We start from the raw sequence: 16,298 nt of genomic DNA on the forward strand, positions 1-16,298 counted from the left end.
CACCGCCTTGCGCTAGTCCATCAAGACGCATCCGCCGCCGAGACTCCACTGCACCATGCCACCAAGACCCGTCGTCGTCGACACGGTAGATACAATGCACGCCGAGCAGGGGACGAAGGCTTGTAGGCATCCCTATCTAGATTAGGCACCTCAGGGCGTACTCGACTGTCGGGCACCCACAGTGTCCCGAATGTCCAGAAGTATCTGGCGGAACGGCCGGATCCGATCCAATAGCTCACCTTGGATCGCCGCGCCTGCTGACCCATGTGGAGGTGCGGAGCTCCTCCGGACGGCCGGACGAATCATGCGAATCTGATCCAGGCGCCGACCACTGAGCGCAACAACATGCTCCTAGTCTTCACCTTCCTTGGCCGCGTCCTGGGCTAGCCTGGCGCCATCCTCTAGCGGCGGCGATTAAGGAGAGGGAAGCGGAGAAGCCTAGGTGACGCGAGATCCCCCCCCCCCTCCGTGTCGCCCTATCAATGCGGCGCGGGTGGAGGGGGGTTCTAGGCTGGTTCTGCCTCAGGTGAGTGAAATACATGGGTGTGTGCATCTTGTGATGCAATTAGTGTGACTGATTAGATGGTGTGTGGTGAGTTGGGATGTGTGCATATTAAAATTTTCACGTATGTTAAGAGAAATAATTAGTGGATGATGAGGTGACATATGTGGTGAGGTGGCATGTGTGTATGTTGACATTTTCATATATGTTAAGAGAAATAATTAGTGGATGGTGAGGTGACATATGTGGTGAGGTAGCATGTGTGCATGTTTGAGAGAATTGAAATAGTGAAGATGAACTATTTAGGTGTTGTATATAGGATTTCTTTTTGTGAAATTAATGTGGAAATCACGTGGACAGTCTTGTACGGAAAATGCAGAATTAATGCGGACATCGAGTAGATTGGGAAAATAAGCATGATTATTACATTTACACGTTTCAGGAACATCGGGTAGTAGATTGGGAAAACAGGCACGATTATTCATTTACACATTTCAGGGACATCGAGTAGACTGGGAAAACATGCACGATTATTACTTACATTTACACATTTCAGGGGACATCGAGTAGATTCAGAAAACAGACACGATTATTACATTTACATATTTCAGGGACATCGAGCAGATTGAGGGAACATGCACGACTATTGATTACACATTTCGACAGGCAACACGGCGTCCCTAGCTTGCCCTATTGCAGTCGCAGCAAGTGCTCAACCAGCTCGTCGACGTACTCGTCCTGCTTCGCCCTGTTGCAGAGAATCTCCTGGAACGCCCTGGCATTGCGGGCGAGGGTCTTCCCTTCCTCGCCCTCCGCCATCACCCGCCGCACCGTCCCGGCAACGTCGACCCCGGCGAACGACCCGTCGCGCTCGTCCCTGGGCACCTCCAGGCCGACCGCCCTCGCCGCCATGGCTCGCGCCGTGACGCATTGGTCGGCGAACAGAGGTAGCATGACGAGCGGGTGGCCGAACAGGAAGCTCTCCATGAGCGAGCTCCACCCAGTGTGCGTCAGGAACGCACCCACGGCGCTGTGCGCGAGGACGCGCACCTGCGGCACCCACCCCACGCGCACCAGGCCGCGCCCGGACACGCGCTCCTCGAACCCGTCGGGGATCAGGAGGCCGCTCGGTTCCCGCAGCGCCCAGAGAAACCGAGCGCCCGACAGCTCCAGCCCGACTGCGAGCTGGCGGACCTGCTCGGGGGTCAGCGGCGCCTCGCTCCCGAACGCGACGTAGATCACTGACCTCGCCGGCTGCTCGTCCAGCCAGCGCATGAGACGCGCGCTCGCCTTGTCCTCATCCTCGCCGCCGCCGGTACGGTCGGCAACAGCTTCTTGGGCGGCGTCGTATGGAGCGAGGAGGCCGGACGGGGCCACAGGCTTGCCGAAGAGGTCAGTGAGGAGGGGGCAGAGCGGGCCGTCGACCTCGCGGCAGCTGCGCACGATGACGAGTGGGCAGTGCTGCTCCGTCTCCCAGAAGCGGCAGCAGTCGGATGGGCCGGCGGCGTTGGGGCGTAAATGCAGCTGGACGAACTGCTCGGCCTCGTGGAGACGGTGGACGATGTGGGTCGGGAACGGGATCCACGGCGGCTGGCCCATGAAGTCCTCCGCCGTCGTCCGCGGGTGCTCGTCGTTCGCCGTCTTGGGGCCGAGGAAGGCGATGAACGCCGCCGGGAAGATGGAGAACAAGGCGCACGGTACCTGCACGCGCAGCGCACACAAACCTCTTGTAGACAGACTCGTAGGCAGTATGCAGCATTAAATGGAGCGCGTACTTTCTTTATAAAAAATGGAGTGCCTACGTACCTTGTGCTGCTCAGCTATGGGCGGGAGCCAGTGGTGTGTGAAGTCAACGAAGATCCAGTCGGGCTTCTTGCCGAATCCCGTCGCACCCTCCCCGCCGGCGCAGGCTCCGGCAAGAAAGCCGGCGAAAGGGGAGGCGAGGCCGTCGAAAGCCACCTTGAGGAGGTCGACCTTCTCCGGCGGGACGTCGGCCGTCGACTCGGCGCCGTAGGGAAGGCCGTTGACGCTGGGCAGCGGCAGGGGGAGGAGGCGGACGCGGGGCCAGAGGTCCTCCGGGACGGGCCGCAGCCTGGCGAGGTTCCTCGGCGCGGACACGAAGGTGACGGCGTGCCCGCGCCTCGCCAGCTGCTCCGAGAGCTCGAGGTAGGGGATCATATGGCCGAACGCGAGCCATGGGAACACCACGACGTGGAGTGGTGAAGACCTTGCGGTGGCTTCTATGGCTTTTGCCATAGCCAGCTGATCTCGCAACGTGACGGCCGAGCAGGTTCACGATCGAACAAGCTAGGTCGCCGGCTGTGGGCGCTTTCTCCTGCTCTGACCGCCGGCGAGAGAGATGAGACAGAGAAAAAGAAATGTCGATCCAGATCAGACGGGGAGAGAGGGGATGCAACGACTTTGGCAATGTATAATATAGGTTCGTTCAACTTATACAAAGTTCACCTGCCCCTCCTTGGATAAAACATCGTTAAGACATTTATTTTAGAACAAAGGGAGTACTTTTTAAAAAGGTAGCACCCTCTGCATCAACGGGCGCTGCTATATGTCGTTCGCTGCGAGCAAGAAGCCACTGCATCGCTCACGCGCTTCCTACATGAGACATGCATGAGACTGGTCCAGCGCGCAACAACACGCGCGAAACTCCCAGCACGCCTTTTTCTTTTCTTTCGATTCTTTTTTACTTCGGTTGGTCTGTTTTTTAATTTTCAAAAATGTCCGTCAATTTAAAATATGTTCATGAAATTTGTAAAAGTGTTCATCAATTAAATAAATCTTCTTGAATTTAGAAAATGTTTGCGGATTCAAAAAATGCCTGTGAGAGATAAATGTTCACGAATTTGAAATATGTTAGTAATGGATTTGAAAAAATGTTCACGGATTAAATATGTTCCTGAATTTAAAAAATCCTGAATTCAAAAATTGTTTGTGGATTTTAAAATTGTTCGTGAATTAAAAAGTAAAAAACCAAAATAAAATAAAAAAGAAAGTAAAAAAACAAAAAGAAAAAGAAAGGGAGATAAACATTTTCTAGAACCTTCCCAAAACTGGGCAGAAGGTTCCGAAAGCTTCCCAAAACCGGCATCCCCTACTCCCGCTACTAATGGGCCGGTCTGATCGACACAATATAGGCAATACCTGCCTTCAACATTGTTCGTAAGCGATATATATCTTTTGCGCTACATCAACCGATATACATAGCAAAATCAAGGAATTAATTGTGTGCAACTTTTTCAATCTAGGCTTTATGAAATTTAACTACAAAAACTTTTATGAGGATACACCAGGGAGAGGTGTATGAGTGGCATAGAAAAGAGAAAAAGGGACTACAATTCTTCCATCTCTTTCCTCCTCTAGAAGAAAAGCTCTTTTCCTTCCGTCGGCACCGCCGCCGGTCCGTCCCATCTCCGATGGCCTCTAGGGCATGGAGGTGCGAAGGATCTCGGCCCCCCGCCAGCGGGAAGGACCCCGTTCTCGTTCTTGTTAGATTTAGCGTCTTGGTTGGGGTTGTGCGGCGGCGATGATGTTCCTTAGTAGGAATAATGTCTCTCACGTTCTATCCACGTCCCGATGTTGCGTCTAGCATCGTTGGTGGGCGTGTGGAGGTTTGTCTCCGTCGAATCTCGTAGGATTCGGTCGGTGCTAGTCTTTGGTGGATTTGTTTGGACCCGGTCTTCGTTCGTCTTTGTTTGGGTGTTTATAGGTTTGACCCTTCTGATCTACGACTTTCTTCATCGACGATGGTTACTACTCTGGTGCGCGGGTCCTATGGGGCCTTAGCATGAAGACTTCCCGATTGTCTACTATAAAAAGGTTTGCCCGGCTCCGGTGAGGAAGGGGCGATGACGGTGGCGCGCTTTCGGCTCACTCCAGTGCTTGTAGTCGTCACTAGGTAGTCTACAGACATGGTCATAATTTTTATTACCACTGTTGTTCTTTCTACTACTATGATTGAAGATGAGTAGATTGAAAGTTTCTCACAAAAAAGAGCAAAGATGGCTAATACTACCTCTGTAAACTTTTATAAGATGTTTTAGGTCGGAGTATATCACATTTTGGCACACAACACATAACCAAAGAGCTTAGCAACCACACCCACACAAGTACAATGACACACAACTCTTCTTGTCCAACTCAAGCCACAAATGGTGAAAGGGTATGACAAAGAGCACTAACGTGGCGTCTCAACCATTGCGAAACATATCGGAAGCACAACCAAAACTTAAAGTCATACTGGCTCAACACATCGTGCAGTCTCTTGCCTAGAGACTGGCAAGTGAATAGCAGGACTGACCTGAAGGAAATATGCCCCAGAGGCAATAATAAAGTTGTTATTTATATTTTCTTATATCATGATAAATGTTTATTATTCATGCAAGAATTGTATTAACCGGAAACTTGATACATGTGTGAATACACAGACAAAACAAAGTGTCCCTAGTATGCTTCTACTTGACTAGCTTGTTAATCAAAGATGGTTAAGTTTCCTGACCATAGACATGTGTTGTCATTTGATGAACGGGAGAATGATGTGATGGACAAGACCCATCCATTAGCTTAGCATAATGATCGTTCAGTTGTATTGCTATTGCTTTCTTCATGACTTATACATATTCCTTTGACTATGAGACTATGCAACTCCCGAATACCGGAGGAACACCTTGTGTGCTATCAAACGTCACAACGTAACTGGGTGATTATAAAGATGCTCTACAGGTGTCTCCGAAGGTGTTTGTTGGGTTGGCATAGATCGAGATTAGGATTTGTCACTCCGAATATCGGAGAGGTATCTCCGGGCCCCTCGGTAATGCACATCATGATAAGCCTTGCAAGCAATGTGACTAATGAGTTAGTTACAGGATGATGCATTACGGAACGAGTAAAGAGACTTGCCGGTAACAAAACTGAACTAGGTATGAGGATACCGACGATCGAATCTCGGGCAAGTAACATACTGATGACATAGGGAATAATATATGTTGTCATCACAGTTTGACTTATAAAGATCTTCGTAGAATATGTAGGAACCAATATGAGCATCCAGGTACCGCTGTTGGTTATTAATTGGAGATGTGTCTCGGTCATGTCTACATAGTTCTCGAACCCGTAGGGTCCGCACGCTTAACGTTTGATGACGATTTGTATTATGAGTTATGTGTTTTGGTGACCGAAGATTGTTCGGAGTCCCGGATGAGATCACGGACATGACGAGGAGTCTCGAAATGGCCGAGAGGTAAAGATTGATATATTGGACAATAGTATTCGGACACTGGAATGATTCTAGAGTGTTTCGGGTATTTTTTGGAGTACCGGGAGGTTACCGGAACCCCCTGGGGAAAGTAATGGGCCAACATGGGCCATAGGGGAGAGATTGGGCAGCCCACAAGGGGTGGCGGACCCCCTCCCCGCATGGGCAGTCCGAATTGGACAAGGGGAGGGGGCGCAGCTGAAGGAAATATGCCCTAGAGGCAATAATAAAGTATTATTTATTTCCTTGTATCATGATAAATGTTTATTATTCATGCTAGAATTGTATTAACCGGAAACATAATACATGTGTGAATATATAGACAAACAGAGTGTCACTAGTATGCCTCTACTTGACTAGCTCGTTAATCAAAGATGGTTATGTTTCCTAGCCATAGACATAAGTTGTCATTTGATTAACGAGATCACCTCATTAGGAGAATGACGTGATTGACTTGACCCATTCCGTTAGCTTAGCACTCGATCGTTTAGTATGTTGCTATTGCTTTCTTCATGACTTATACATGTTCCTATGGCTATGAGATTATGCAACTCCCGTTTACCGGAGGAACACTTTGTGTGCTACCAAACGTCACAACGTAAATGGGTGATTATAAAGGTGCTCTACAGGTGTCTCCAAAGGTACTTGTTGGGTTGGCGTATTTCGAGATTAGGATTTGTCACTCCAATTGTCGGAGATGTATCTCTGGGCCCACTCGGTAATGCACATCAGTATAAGCCTTGCAAGCATTGTGACTAATGAGTTAGTTGCGGGATGATGTGTTACGGAACGAGTAAAGAGACTTGCCGGTAACGAGATTGAACTAGGTATCGAGATACCGACGATCAAATCTCGGGCAAGTAACATACCGGTGACAAAGGGAACAACGTATGTTGTTATGCGGTCTGACCGATAAAGATCTTCGTAGAATATGTGGGAGCCAATATGGGCATCCAGGTCCCGCTATTGGTTATTGACCGGAGACGTGTCTCGGTCATGTCTACATAGTTCTCGAACCCGTAGGGTCCGCACGCTTAACGTTACGATGACAGTTTTATTGAGTTTTGATGTACCGAAGGAGTTCGGAGTCCCGGATGAGATCGGGGATATGACGAGGAGTCTCGAAATGGTCGAGACGTAAAGATCGATATATTGGACGACTATATTCGGACTTCGGAAAGGTTCCGAGTGATTCGGGTATTTTTCGGAGTACCGGAGAGTTACGGGAATTCGTATTGGGCCTTAATGGGCCATACGGGAAAGGAGAGAAAGGCCTCAAAAGGTGGCCGCACCCCTCCCCATGGTCTGGTCCGAATTGGACTAGGGAAGGGGGGCGCACCCTTCCTTCTTTCTCCTTCCCCCTTCCCTTCTCCTACTCCCACAAGGAAAGGAGGAGTCCTACTCCCGGTGGGAGTAGGACTCCCCCCTATGGCGCGCCTCTCCCCTTGGCCGGCTGCCTCCCCCTTGCTCCTTTATATACGGGGGCAGGGGGGCACCCCAGAGACACAACAATTGATCCTTGAGATCTCTTAGCCGTGTGCGGTGCCCCCCTCCACCATATTACACCTCGATAATACCGTTGCGGAGCTTAGGCGAAGCCCTGCGTCGGTGGAACATCATCATCGTCACCACGCCGTCGTGCTGACGAAACTCTCCCTCAACACTCGGCTGGATCGGAGTTCGAGGGACGTCATCGAGCTGAACGTGTGTAGAACTCGGAGGTGCCGTACGTTCGGTACTTGATCGGTCGGATCGTGAAGACGTACGACTACATCAACCGCGTTGTGATAACGCTTCCGCTGTCGGTCTACGAGGGTACGTGGACAACACTCTCCCCTCTCGTTGCTATGCATCACCATGATCTTGCGTGTGCGTAGGAAATTTTTTGAAATTACTACGTTCCCCAACAGTGGCATCCGAGCCTGGTTTTATGCGTTGATGCTATGCACGAGTAGAACACAAGTGAGTTGTGGGCGATATAAGTCATACTGCTTACCAGCATGTCATACTTTGGTTCAGCGGTATTGTGAGATGAAGCGGCCCGGACCGACATTACGCGTACGCTTACGCGAGACTAGTTTCACCGTTGCGAGCACTCGTTGCTTAAAGGTGACCGGCGGGTGTCTGTCTCTCTCACTTTAGTTGAACCGAGTGTGGCTACGCCCGGTCCTTGCGAAGGTTAAAACAGCACCAACTTGACAAACTATCGTTGTGGTTTTGATGCGTAGGTAAGAACGGTTCTTGCTAAGCCCATAGCAGCCACGTAAAATATGCAACAACAAAGTAGAGGACGTCTAACTTGTTTTTGCAGGGCATGTTGTGATTTGATATGGTCAAGACATGATGTGATATAATGTGTTGTATGAGATGATCATGTTTTGTAACCGAGTTATCGGCAACTGGCAGGAGCCATATGGTTGTCGCTTTATTGTATGAGATGCAATCACCATGTAATAGTTTTACTTTATCACTAAGCGGTAGCGATAGTCGTAAAAGCAATAAGTTGGCGAAACGACAACGATGCTACGATGGAGATCAAGGTGTCGCGCCGGTGACGATGGTGATCATGACGGTGCTTCGAAGATGGAGATCACAAGCACGGTGCTTCGGAGATGGAGATGACAAGCACAAGATGATGATGGCCATATCATATCACTTATATTGCTTGCATGTGATGTTAATCCTTTATGCATCTTATCTTGCTTTGTTTGATGGTAGCATTATAAGATGATCCTTCACTAAATTATCAAAGTATAAGTGTTCTCCCTGAGTATGCACCGTTGTGAAAGTTCTTCGTGCTGAGACACCACGTGATGATCGGGTGTGATAGGCTCTACGTTCAAATACAACGGGTGCAAAACAGTTGCACACGCGGAATACTCAGGTTAAACTTGACGAGCCTAGCATATAACAGATATGGCCTCGGAACACGGAGACTGAAAGGTCGAGCGTGAATCATATAGTAGATATGATCAACATAGTGATGTTCACCATTGAAACTACTCCGTCTCACGTGATGATCGGACATGGTTTAGTTGATATGGATCACGTGATCACTTAGAGGATTAGAGGGATGTCTATCTAAGTGGGAGTTCTTAAGTAATATGATTAATTGAACTTGAATTTATCATGAACTTAGTACCTGATAGTATTTTGCTTGTCTATGTTAACTGTAGATAGATGGCCCGTACTGTTGTTCCGTTGAATTTTAATGCGTTTCTTGAGAAAGCAAAGTTGAAAGATGATGGTAGCAATTACACGGACTGGGTCCGTAACTTGAGGATTATCCTCATTGCTGCACAGAAGAATTACGTCCTGGAAGCACCGCTGGGTGCCAGGCCTGCTGCAGGAGCAACACCAGATGTTATGAACGTCTGGCAGAGCAAAGCTGATGACTACTCGATAGTTCAGTGTGCCATGCTTTACGGCTTAGAACCGGGTCTTCAACGACGTTTTGAACGTCATGGAGCATATGAGATGTTCCAGGAGTTGAAGTTAATATTTCAAGCAAATGCCCGAATTGAGAGATATGAAGTCTCCAATAAGTTCTTCAGCTGCAAGATGGAAGAGAATAGTTCTGTCAGTGAGCATATACTCAAAATGTCTGGGTATAACAATCACTTAATTCAACTGGGAGTTAATCTTCCGGATGATAGCGTTATTGACAGAATTCTTCAATCACTGCCACCAAGCTACAAGAGCTTCGTGATGAACTATAATATGCAAGGGATGAGTAAGACAATTCCCGAGCTCTTCGCAATGCTAAAGGCTGCGGAGGTAGAAATCAAAAAGGAGCATCAAGTGTTGATGGTCAATAAGACCACCAGTTTCAAGAAAAAGGGTAAAGGGAAGAAGAAAGGGAACTTCAAGAAGAACAGCAAACAAGTTGCTGCTCAGGAGAAGAAACCCAAGTCTGGACCTAAGCCTGAAACTGAGTGCTTCTACTGCAAGCAAACTGGTCACTGGAAGCGGAACTGCCCAAAGTATTTGGCGGATAAGAAGGATGGCAAGGTGAACAAAGGTATATGTGATATACATGTTATTGATGTGTACCTTACTAATGCTCGCAGTAGCACCTGGGTATTTGATACTGGTTCTGTTGCTAATATTTGCAACTTGAAACAGGGGCTACGGATTAAGCGAAGATTGGCTAAGGACGAGGTGACGATGCGCGTGGGAAATGGTTCCAAAGTCGATGTGATCGCGGTCGGCACGCTACCTCTACATCTACCTTCGGGATTAGTTTTAGACCTAAATAATTGTTATTTGGTGCCAGCGTTGAGCATGAACATTATATCTGGATCTTGTTTGATGCGAGACGGTTATTCATTTGTGGCACTGCCGTTTAGGTCATATCGGTGTAAAGCGCATGAAGAAACTCCATACTGATGGACTTTTGGAACCACTTGATTATGAATCACTTGGTACTTGCGAACCGTGCCTCATGGGCAAGATGACTAAAACACCGTTCTCCGGAACTATGGAGAGAGCAACAGATTTGTTGGAAATCATACATACAGATGTATGTGGTCCGATGAATGTTGAGGCTCGTGGCGGATATCGTTATTTTCTCACCTTCACAGATGATTTAAGCATATATGGGTATATCTACTTAATGAAACATAAGTCTGAAACATTTGAAAAGTTCAAAGAATTTCAGAGTGAAGTTGAAAATCATCGTAACAAGAAAATAAAGTTTCTACGATCAGATCGTGGAGGAGAATATTTGAGTTACGAGTTTGGTCTACATTTGAAACAATGCGGAATAGTTTCGCAACTCACGCCACCCGGAACACCACAGCGTAATGGTGTGTCCGAACGTCGTAATCGCACTTTACTAGATATGGTGCGATCTATGATGTCTCTTACTGATTTACCGCTATCGTTTTGGGGTTATGCTTTAGAGACGGCTGCATTCACGTTAAATAGGGCACCATCAAAATCCGTTGAGACGACGCCTTATGAACTATGGTTTGGCAAGAAACCAAAGTTGTCGTTTCTTAAAGTTTGGGGCTGCGATGCTTATGTGAAGAAACTTCAACCTGATAAGCTCGAACCCAAATCGGAGAAATGTGTCTTCATAGGATACCCAAAGGAGACTGTTGGGTATACCTTCTATCACAGATCTGAAGGCAAAACTTTTGTTGCTAAATTCGGAAATTTTCTAGAGAAGGAGTTTCTCTCGAAAGAAGTGAGTGGGAGGAAAGTAGAACTTGATGAGGTAACTATACCTGCTCCCTTATTGGAAAGTAGTTCATCACAGAAACCAGTTTCTGAGACACCTACACCAATTAGTGAGGAAGTTAATGATGATGATCATGAAACTTCAGATCAAGTTATTACTGAACCTCGTAGATCAACCAGAGTAAGATCCGCACCAGAGTGGTACGGTAATCCTGTTCTGGAAGTTATGTTACTAGACCATGACGAACCTACGAACTATGAAGAAGCGATGGTGAGCCCAGATTCCGCAAAATGGCTTGAGGCCATGAAATCTGAGATGGGATCCATGTATGAGAACAAAGTATGGACTTTGGTTGACTTGCCCAATGATCGGCAAGCCATTGAAAATAAATGGATCTTCAAGAAGAAGACTGACGCTGATGGTAATGTTACTGTCTATAAAGCTCGACTTGTTGCGAAAGGTTTTCGACAAGTTCAAGGGATTGACTACGATGAGACCTTCTCACCCGTAGCGATGCTTAAGTCTGTCCGAATCATGTTAGCAATTGCCGCATTTTATGATTATGAAATTTGGCAAATGGATGTCAAAACTGCATTCCTGAATGGATTTCTGGAAGAAGAGTTGTATATGATGCAACCAGAAGGTTTTGTCGATCCAAAGGGAGCTAACAAAGTGTGCAAGCTCCAGCGATCCATTTATGGACTGGTGCAAGCCTCTCGGAGTTGGAATAAACGCTTTGATAGTGTGATCAAAGCATTTGGTTTTATACAGACTTTTGGAGAAGCCTGTATTTACAAGAAAGTGAGTGGGAGCTCTGTAGCATTTCTGATATTATATGTGGATGACATATTACTGATTGGAAATGATATAGAATTTCTGGATAGCATAAAGGGATACTTGAATAAGAGTTTTTCAATGAAAGACCTCGGTGAAGCTGCGTATATATTGGGCATCAAGATCTATAGAGATAGATCAAGACGCTTAATTGGACTTTCACAAAGCACATACCTTGACAAAGTTTTGAAGAAGTTCAAAATGGATCAAGCAAAGAAAGGATTCTTGCCTGTGTTGCAAGGTGTGAAGTTGAGTAAGACTCAATGCCCGACCACTGCAGAAGATAGAGAGAAGATGAAAGATGTCCCCTATGCTTCAGCCATAGGCTCTATCATGTATGCAATGCTGTGTACCAGACCTGATGTATGCCTTGCTATAAGTCTAGCAGGAAGGTACCAAAGTAATCCAGGAGTGGATCACTGGACAGCGGTCAAGAACATCCTGAAATACCTGAAAAGGACTAAGGATATGTTTCTCGTATATGGAGGTGACAAAGAGCTCATCGTAAATGGTTACGTTGATGCAAGCTTTGACACTGATCCGGACGATTCTAAATCGCAAACCGGATACGTATTTACATTGAACGGTGGAGCTGTCAGTTGGTGCAGTTCTAAACAAAGCGTCGTGGCGGGATCTACATGTGAAGCGGAGTACATAGCTGCTTCGGAAGCAGCAAATGAAGGAGTCTGGATGAAGGAGTTCATATCCGATCTAGGTGTCATACCTAGTGCATCGGGTCCTATGAAAATCTTTTGTGACAATACTGGTGCAATTGCCTTGGCAAAGGAATCCAGATTTCACAAGAGAACCAAGCACATCAAAAGACGCTTCAATTCCATCCGGGATTTAGTCCAGGTGGGAGACATAGAAATTTGCAAGATACATACGGATCTGAATGTTGCAGACCCGTTGACTAAGCCTCTTCCACGAGCAAAACATGATCAGCACCAAGGCTCCATGGGTGTAAGAATCATTACTGTGTAATCTAGATTATTGACTCTAGTGCAAGTGGGAGACTGAAGGAAATATGCCCTAGAGGCAATAATAAAGTATTATTTATTTCCTTGTATCATGATAAATGTTTATTATTCATGCTAGAATTGTATTAACCGGAAACATAATACATGTGTGAATATATAGACAAACAGAGTGTCACTAGTATGCCTCTACTTGACTAGCTCGTTAATCAAAGATGGTTATGTTTCCTAGCCATAGACATAAGTTGTCATTTGATTAACGAGATCACCTCATTAGGAGAATGACGTGATTGACTTGACCCATTCCGTTAGCTTAGCACTCGATCGTTTAGTATGTTGCTATTGCTTTCTTCATGACTTATACATGTTCCTATGACTATGAGATTATGCAACTCCCGTTTACCGGAGGAACACTTTGTGTGCTACCAAACGTCACAACGTAAATGGGTGATTATAAAGGTGCTCTACAGGTGTCTCCAAAGGTACTTGTTGGGTTGGCGTATTTCGAGATTAGGATTTGTCACTCCAATTGTCGGAGAGGTATCTCTGGGCCCACTCGGTAATGCACATCACTATAAGCCTTGCAAGCATTGTGACTAATGAGTTAGTTGCGGGATGATGTGTTACGGAACGAGTAAAGAGACTTGCCGGTAACGAGATTGAACTAGGTATCGAGATACCGACGATCAAATCTCGGGCAAGTAACATACCGGTGACAAAGGGAACAACGTATGTTGTTATGCGGTCTGACCGATAAAGATCTTCGTAGAATATGTGGGAGCCAATATGGGCATCCAGGTCCCGCTATTGGTTATTGACCGGAGACGTGTCTCGGTCATGTCTACATAGTTCTCGAACCCGTAGGGTCCGCACGCTTAACGTTACGATGACAGTTTTATTGAGTTTTGATGTACCGAAGGAGTTCGGAGTCCCGGATGAGATCGGGGATATGACGAGGAGTCTCGAAATGGTCGAGACGTAAAAATCGATATATTGGACGACTATATTCGGACTTCGGAAAGGTTCCGAGTGATTCGGGTATTTTTCGGAGTACCGGAGAGTTACGGGAATTCGTATTGGGCCTTAATGGGCCATACGGGAAAGGAGAGAAAGGCCTCAAAAGGTGGCCGCACCCCTCCCCATGGTCTGGTCCGAATTGGACTAGGGAAGGGGGGCGCACCCTTCCTTCTTTCTCCTTCCCCCTTCCCTTCTCCTACTCCCACAAGGAAAGGAGGAGTCCTACTCCCGGTGGGAGTAGGACTCCCCCCTATGGCGCGCCTCTCCCCTTGGCCGGCTGCCTCCCCCTTGCTCCTTTATATACGGGGGCAGGGGGGCACCCCAGAGACACAACAATTGATCCTTGAGATCTCTTAGCCGTGTGCGGTGCCCCCCTCCACCATATTACACCTCGATAATACCGTTGCGGAGCTTAGGCGAAGCCCTGCGTCGGTGGAACATCATCATCGTCACCACGCCGTCGTGCTGACGAAACTCTCCCTCAACACTCGGCTGGATCGGAGTTCGAGGGACGTCATCGAGCTGAACGTGTGTAGAACTCGGAGGTGCCGTACGTTCGGTACTTGATCGGTCGGATCGTGAAGACGTACGACTACATCAACCGCGTTGTGATAACGCTTCCGCTGTCGGTCTACGAGGGTACGTGGACAACACTCTCCCCTCTCGTTGCTATGCATCACCATGATCTTGCGTGTGCGTAGGAATTTTTTTGAAATTACTACGTTCCCCAACAGTGGCATCCGAGCCTGGTTTTATGCGTTGATGCTATGCACGAGTAGAACACAAGTGAGTTGTGGGCGATATAAGTCATACTGCTTACCAGCATGTCATACTTTGGTTCAGCGGTATTGTGAGATGAAGCGGCCCGGACCGACATTACGCGTACGCTTACGCGAGACTGGTTTCACCGTTGCGAGCACTCGTTGCTTAAAGGTGACCGGCGGGTGTCTGTCTCTCTCACTTTAGTTGAACCGAGTGTGGCTACGCCCGGTCCTTGCGAAGGTTAAAACAGCACCAACTTGACAAACTATCGTTGTGGTTTTGATGCGTAGGTAAGAACGGTTCTTGCTAAGCCCGTAGCAGCCACGTAAAATATGCAACAACAAAGTAGAGGACGTCTAACTTGTTTTTGCAGGGCATGTTGTGATGTGATATGGTCAAGACATGATGTGATATAATGTGTTGTATGAGATGATCATGTTTTGTAACCGAGTTATCGGCAACTGGCAGGAGCCATATGGTTGTCGCTTTATTGTATGAGATGCAATCGCCATGTAATAGTTTTACTTTATCACTAAGCGGTAGCGATAGTCGTAAAAGCAATAAGTTGGCGAGACGACAACGATGCTACGATGGAGATCAAGGTGTCGCGCCGGTGACGATGGTGATCATGACGGTGCTTCGGAGATGGAGATCACAAGCACGGTGCTTCGGAGATGGAGATCACAAGCACAAGATGATGATGGCCATATCATATCACTTATATTGATTGCATGTGATGTTAATCCTTTATGCATCTTATCTTGCTTTGTTTGACGGTAGCATTATAAGATGATCCTTCACTAAATTATCAAAGTATAAGTGTTCTCCCTGAGTATGCACCGTTGCGAAAGTTCTTCGTGCTGAGACACCACGTGATGATCGGGTGTGATAGGCTCTACGTTCAAATACAACGGGTGCAAAACAGTTGCACACGCGGAATACTCAGGTTAAACTTGACGAGCCTAGCATATAACAGATATGGCCTCGGAACACGGAGACCGAAAGGTCGAGCGTGAATCATATAGTAGATATGATCAACATAGTGATGTTCACCATTGAAACTACTCCATCTCACGTGATGATCGGACATGGTTTAGTTGATATGGATCACGTGATCACTTAGAGGATTAGAGGGATGTCTATCTAAGTGGGAGTTCTTAAGTAATATGATTAATTGAACTTGAATTTATCATGAACTTAGTACCTGATAGTATTTTGCTTGTCTATGTTAATTGTAGATAGATGGCCCGTGCTGTTGTTCCGTTGAATTTTAATGCGTTTCTTGAGAAAGCAAAGTTGAAAGATGATGGTAGCAATTACACGGACTGGGTCCGTAACTTGAGGATTATCCTCATTGCTGCACAGAAGAATTACGTCCTGGAAGCACCGCTGGGTGCCAGGCCTGCTGCAGGAGCAACACCAGATGTTATGAACGTCTGGCAGAGCAAAGCTGATGACTACTCGATAGTTCAGTGTGCCATGCTTTACGGCTTAGAACCGGGTCTTCAACGACGTTTTGAACGTCATGGAGCATATGAGATGTTCCAGGAGTTGAAGTTAATATTTCAAGCAAATGCCCGAATTGAGAGATATGAAGTCTCCAATAAGTTCTTCAGCTGCAAGATGGAAGAGAATAGTTCTGTCAGTGAGCATATACTCAAAATGTCTGGGTATAACAATCACTTGATTCAACTGGGAGTTAATCTTCCGGATGATAGCGTTATTGACAGAATTCTTCAATCACTGCCACCA

At 47.0% G+C, this 16,298-nt stretch overlaps 1 protein-coding gene across 1 annotated transcript; it reads right to left on the minus strand.

The window, feature by feature from the left end:
- Positions 1-1,015: 1,015 nt before the first annotated feature.
- LOC123125089 (UDP-glycosyltransferase 91C1) lies at positions 1,016-2,893 on the minus strand. Its single transcript, XM_044545625.1, has 2 exons — positions 2,309-2,893; positions 1,016-2,203 (listed from the first exon to the last, which is right to left on the minus strand). The coding sequence occupies exons 1-2, from the start codon at positions 2,756-2,758 to the stop codon at positions 1,193-1,195; spliced, it is 1,461 nt and encodes a 486-aa protein (XP_044401560.1). The 5' UTR covers positions 2,759-2,893; the 3' UTR covers positions 1,016-1,192.
- Positions 2,894-16,298: the final 13,405 nt, after the last annotated feature.

The sequence above is a fragment of the Triticum aestivum genome, chromosome 5D (assembly GCF_018294505.1).
Source record: "Triticum aestivum cultivar Chinese Spring chromosome 5D, IWGSC CS RefSeq v2.1, whole genome shotgun sequence".
Taxonomy (NCBI): domain Eukaryota; kingdom Viridiplantae; phylum Streptophyta; class Magnoliopsida; order Poales; family Poaceae; genus Triticum; species Triticum aestivum.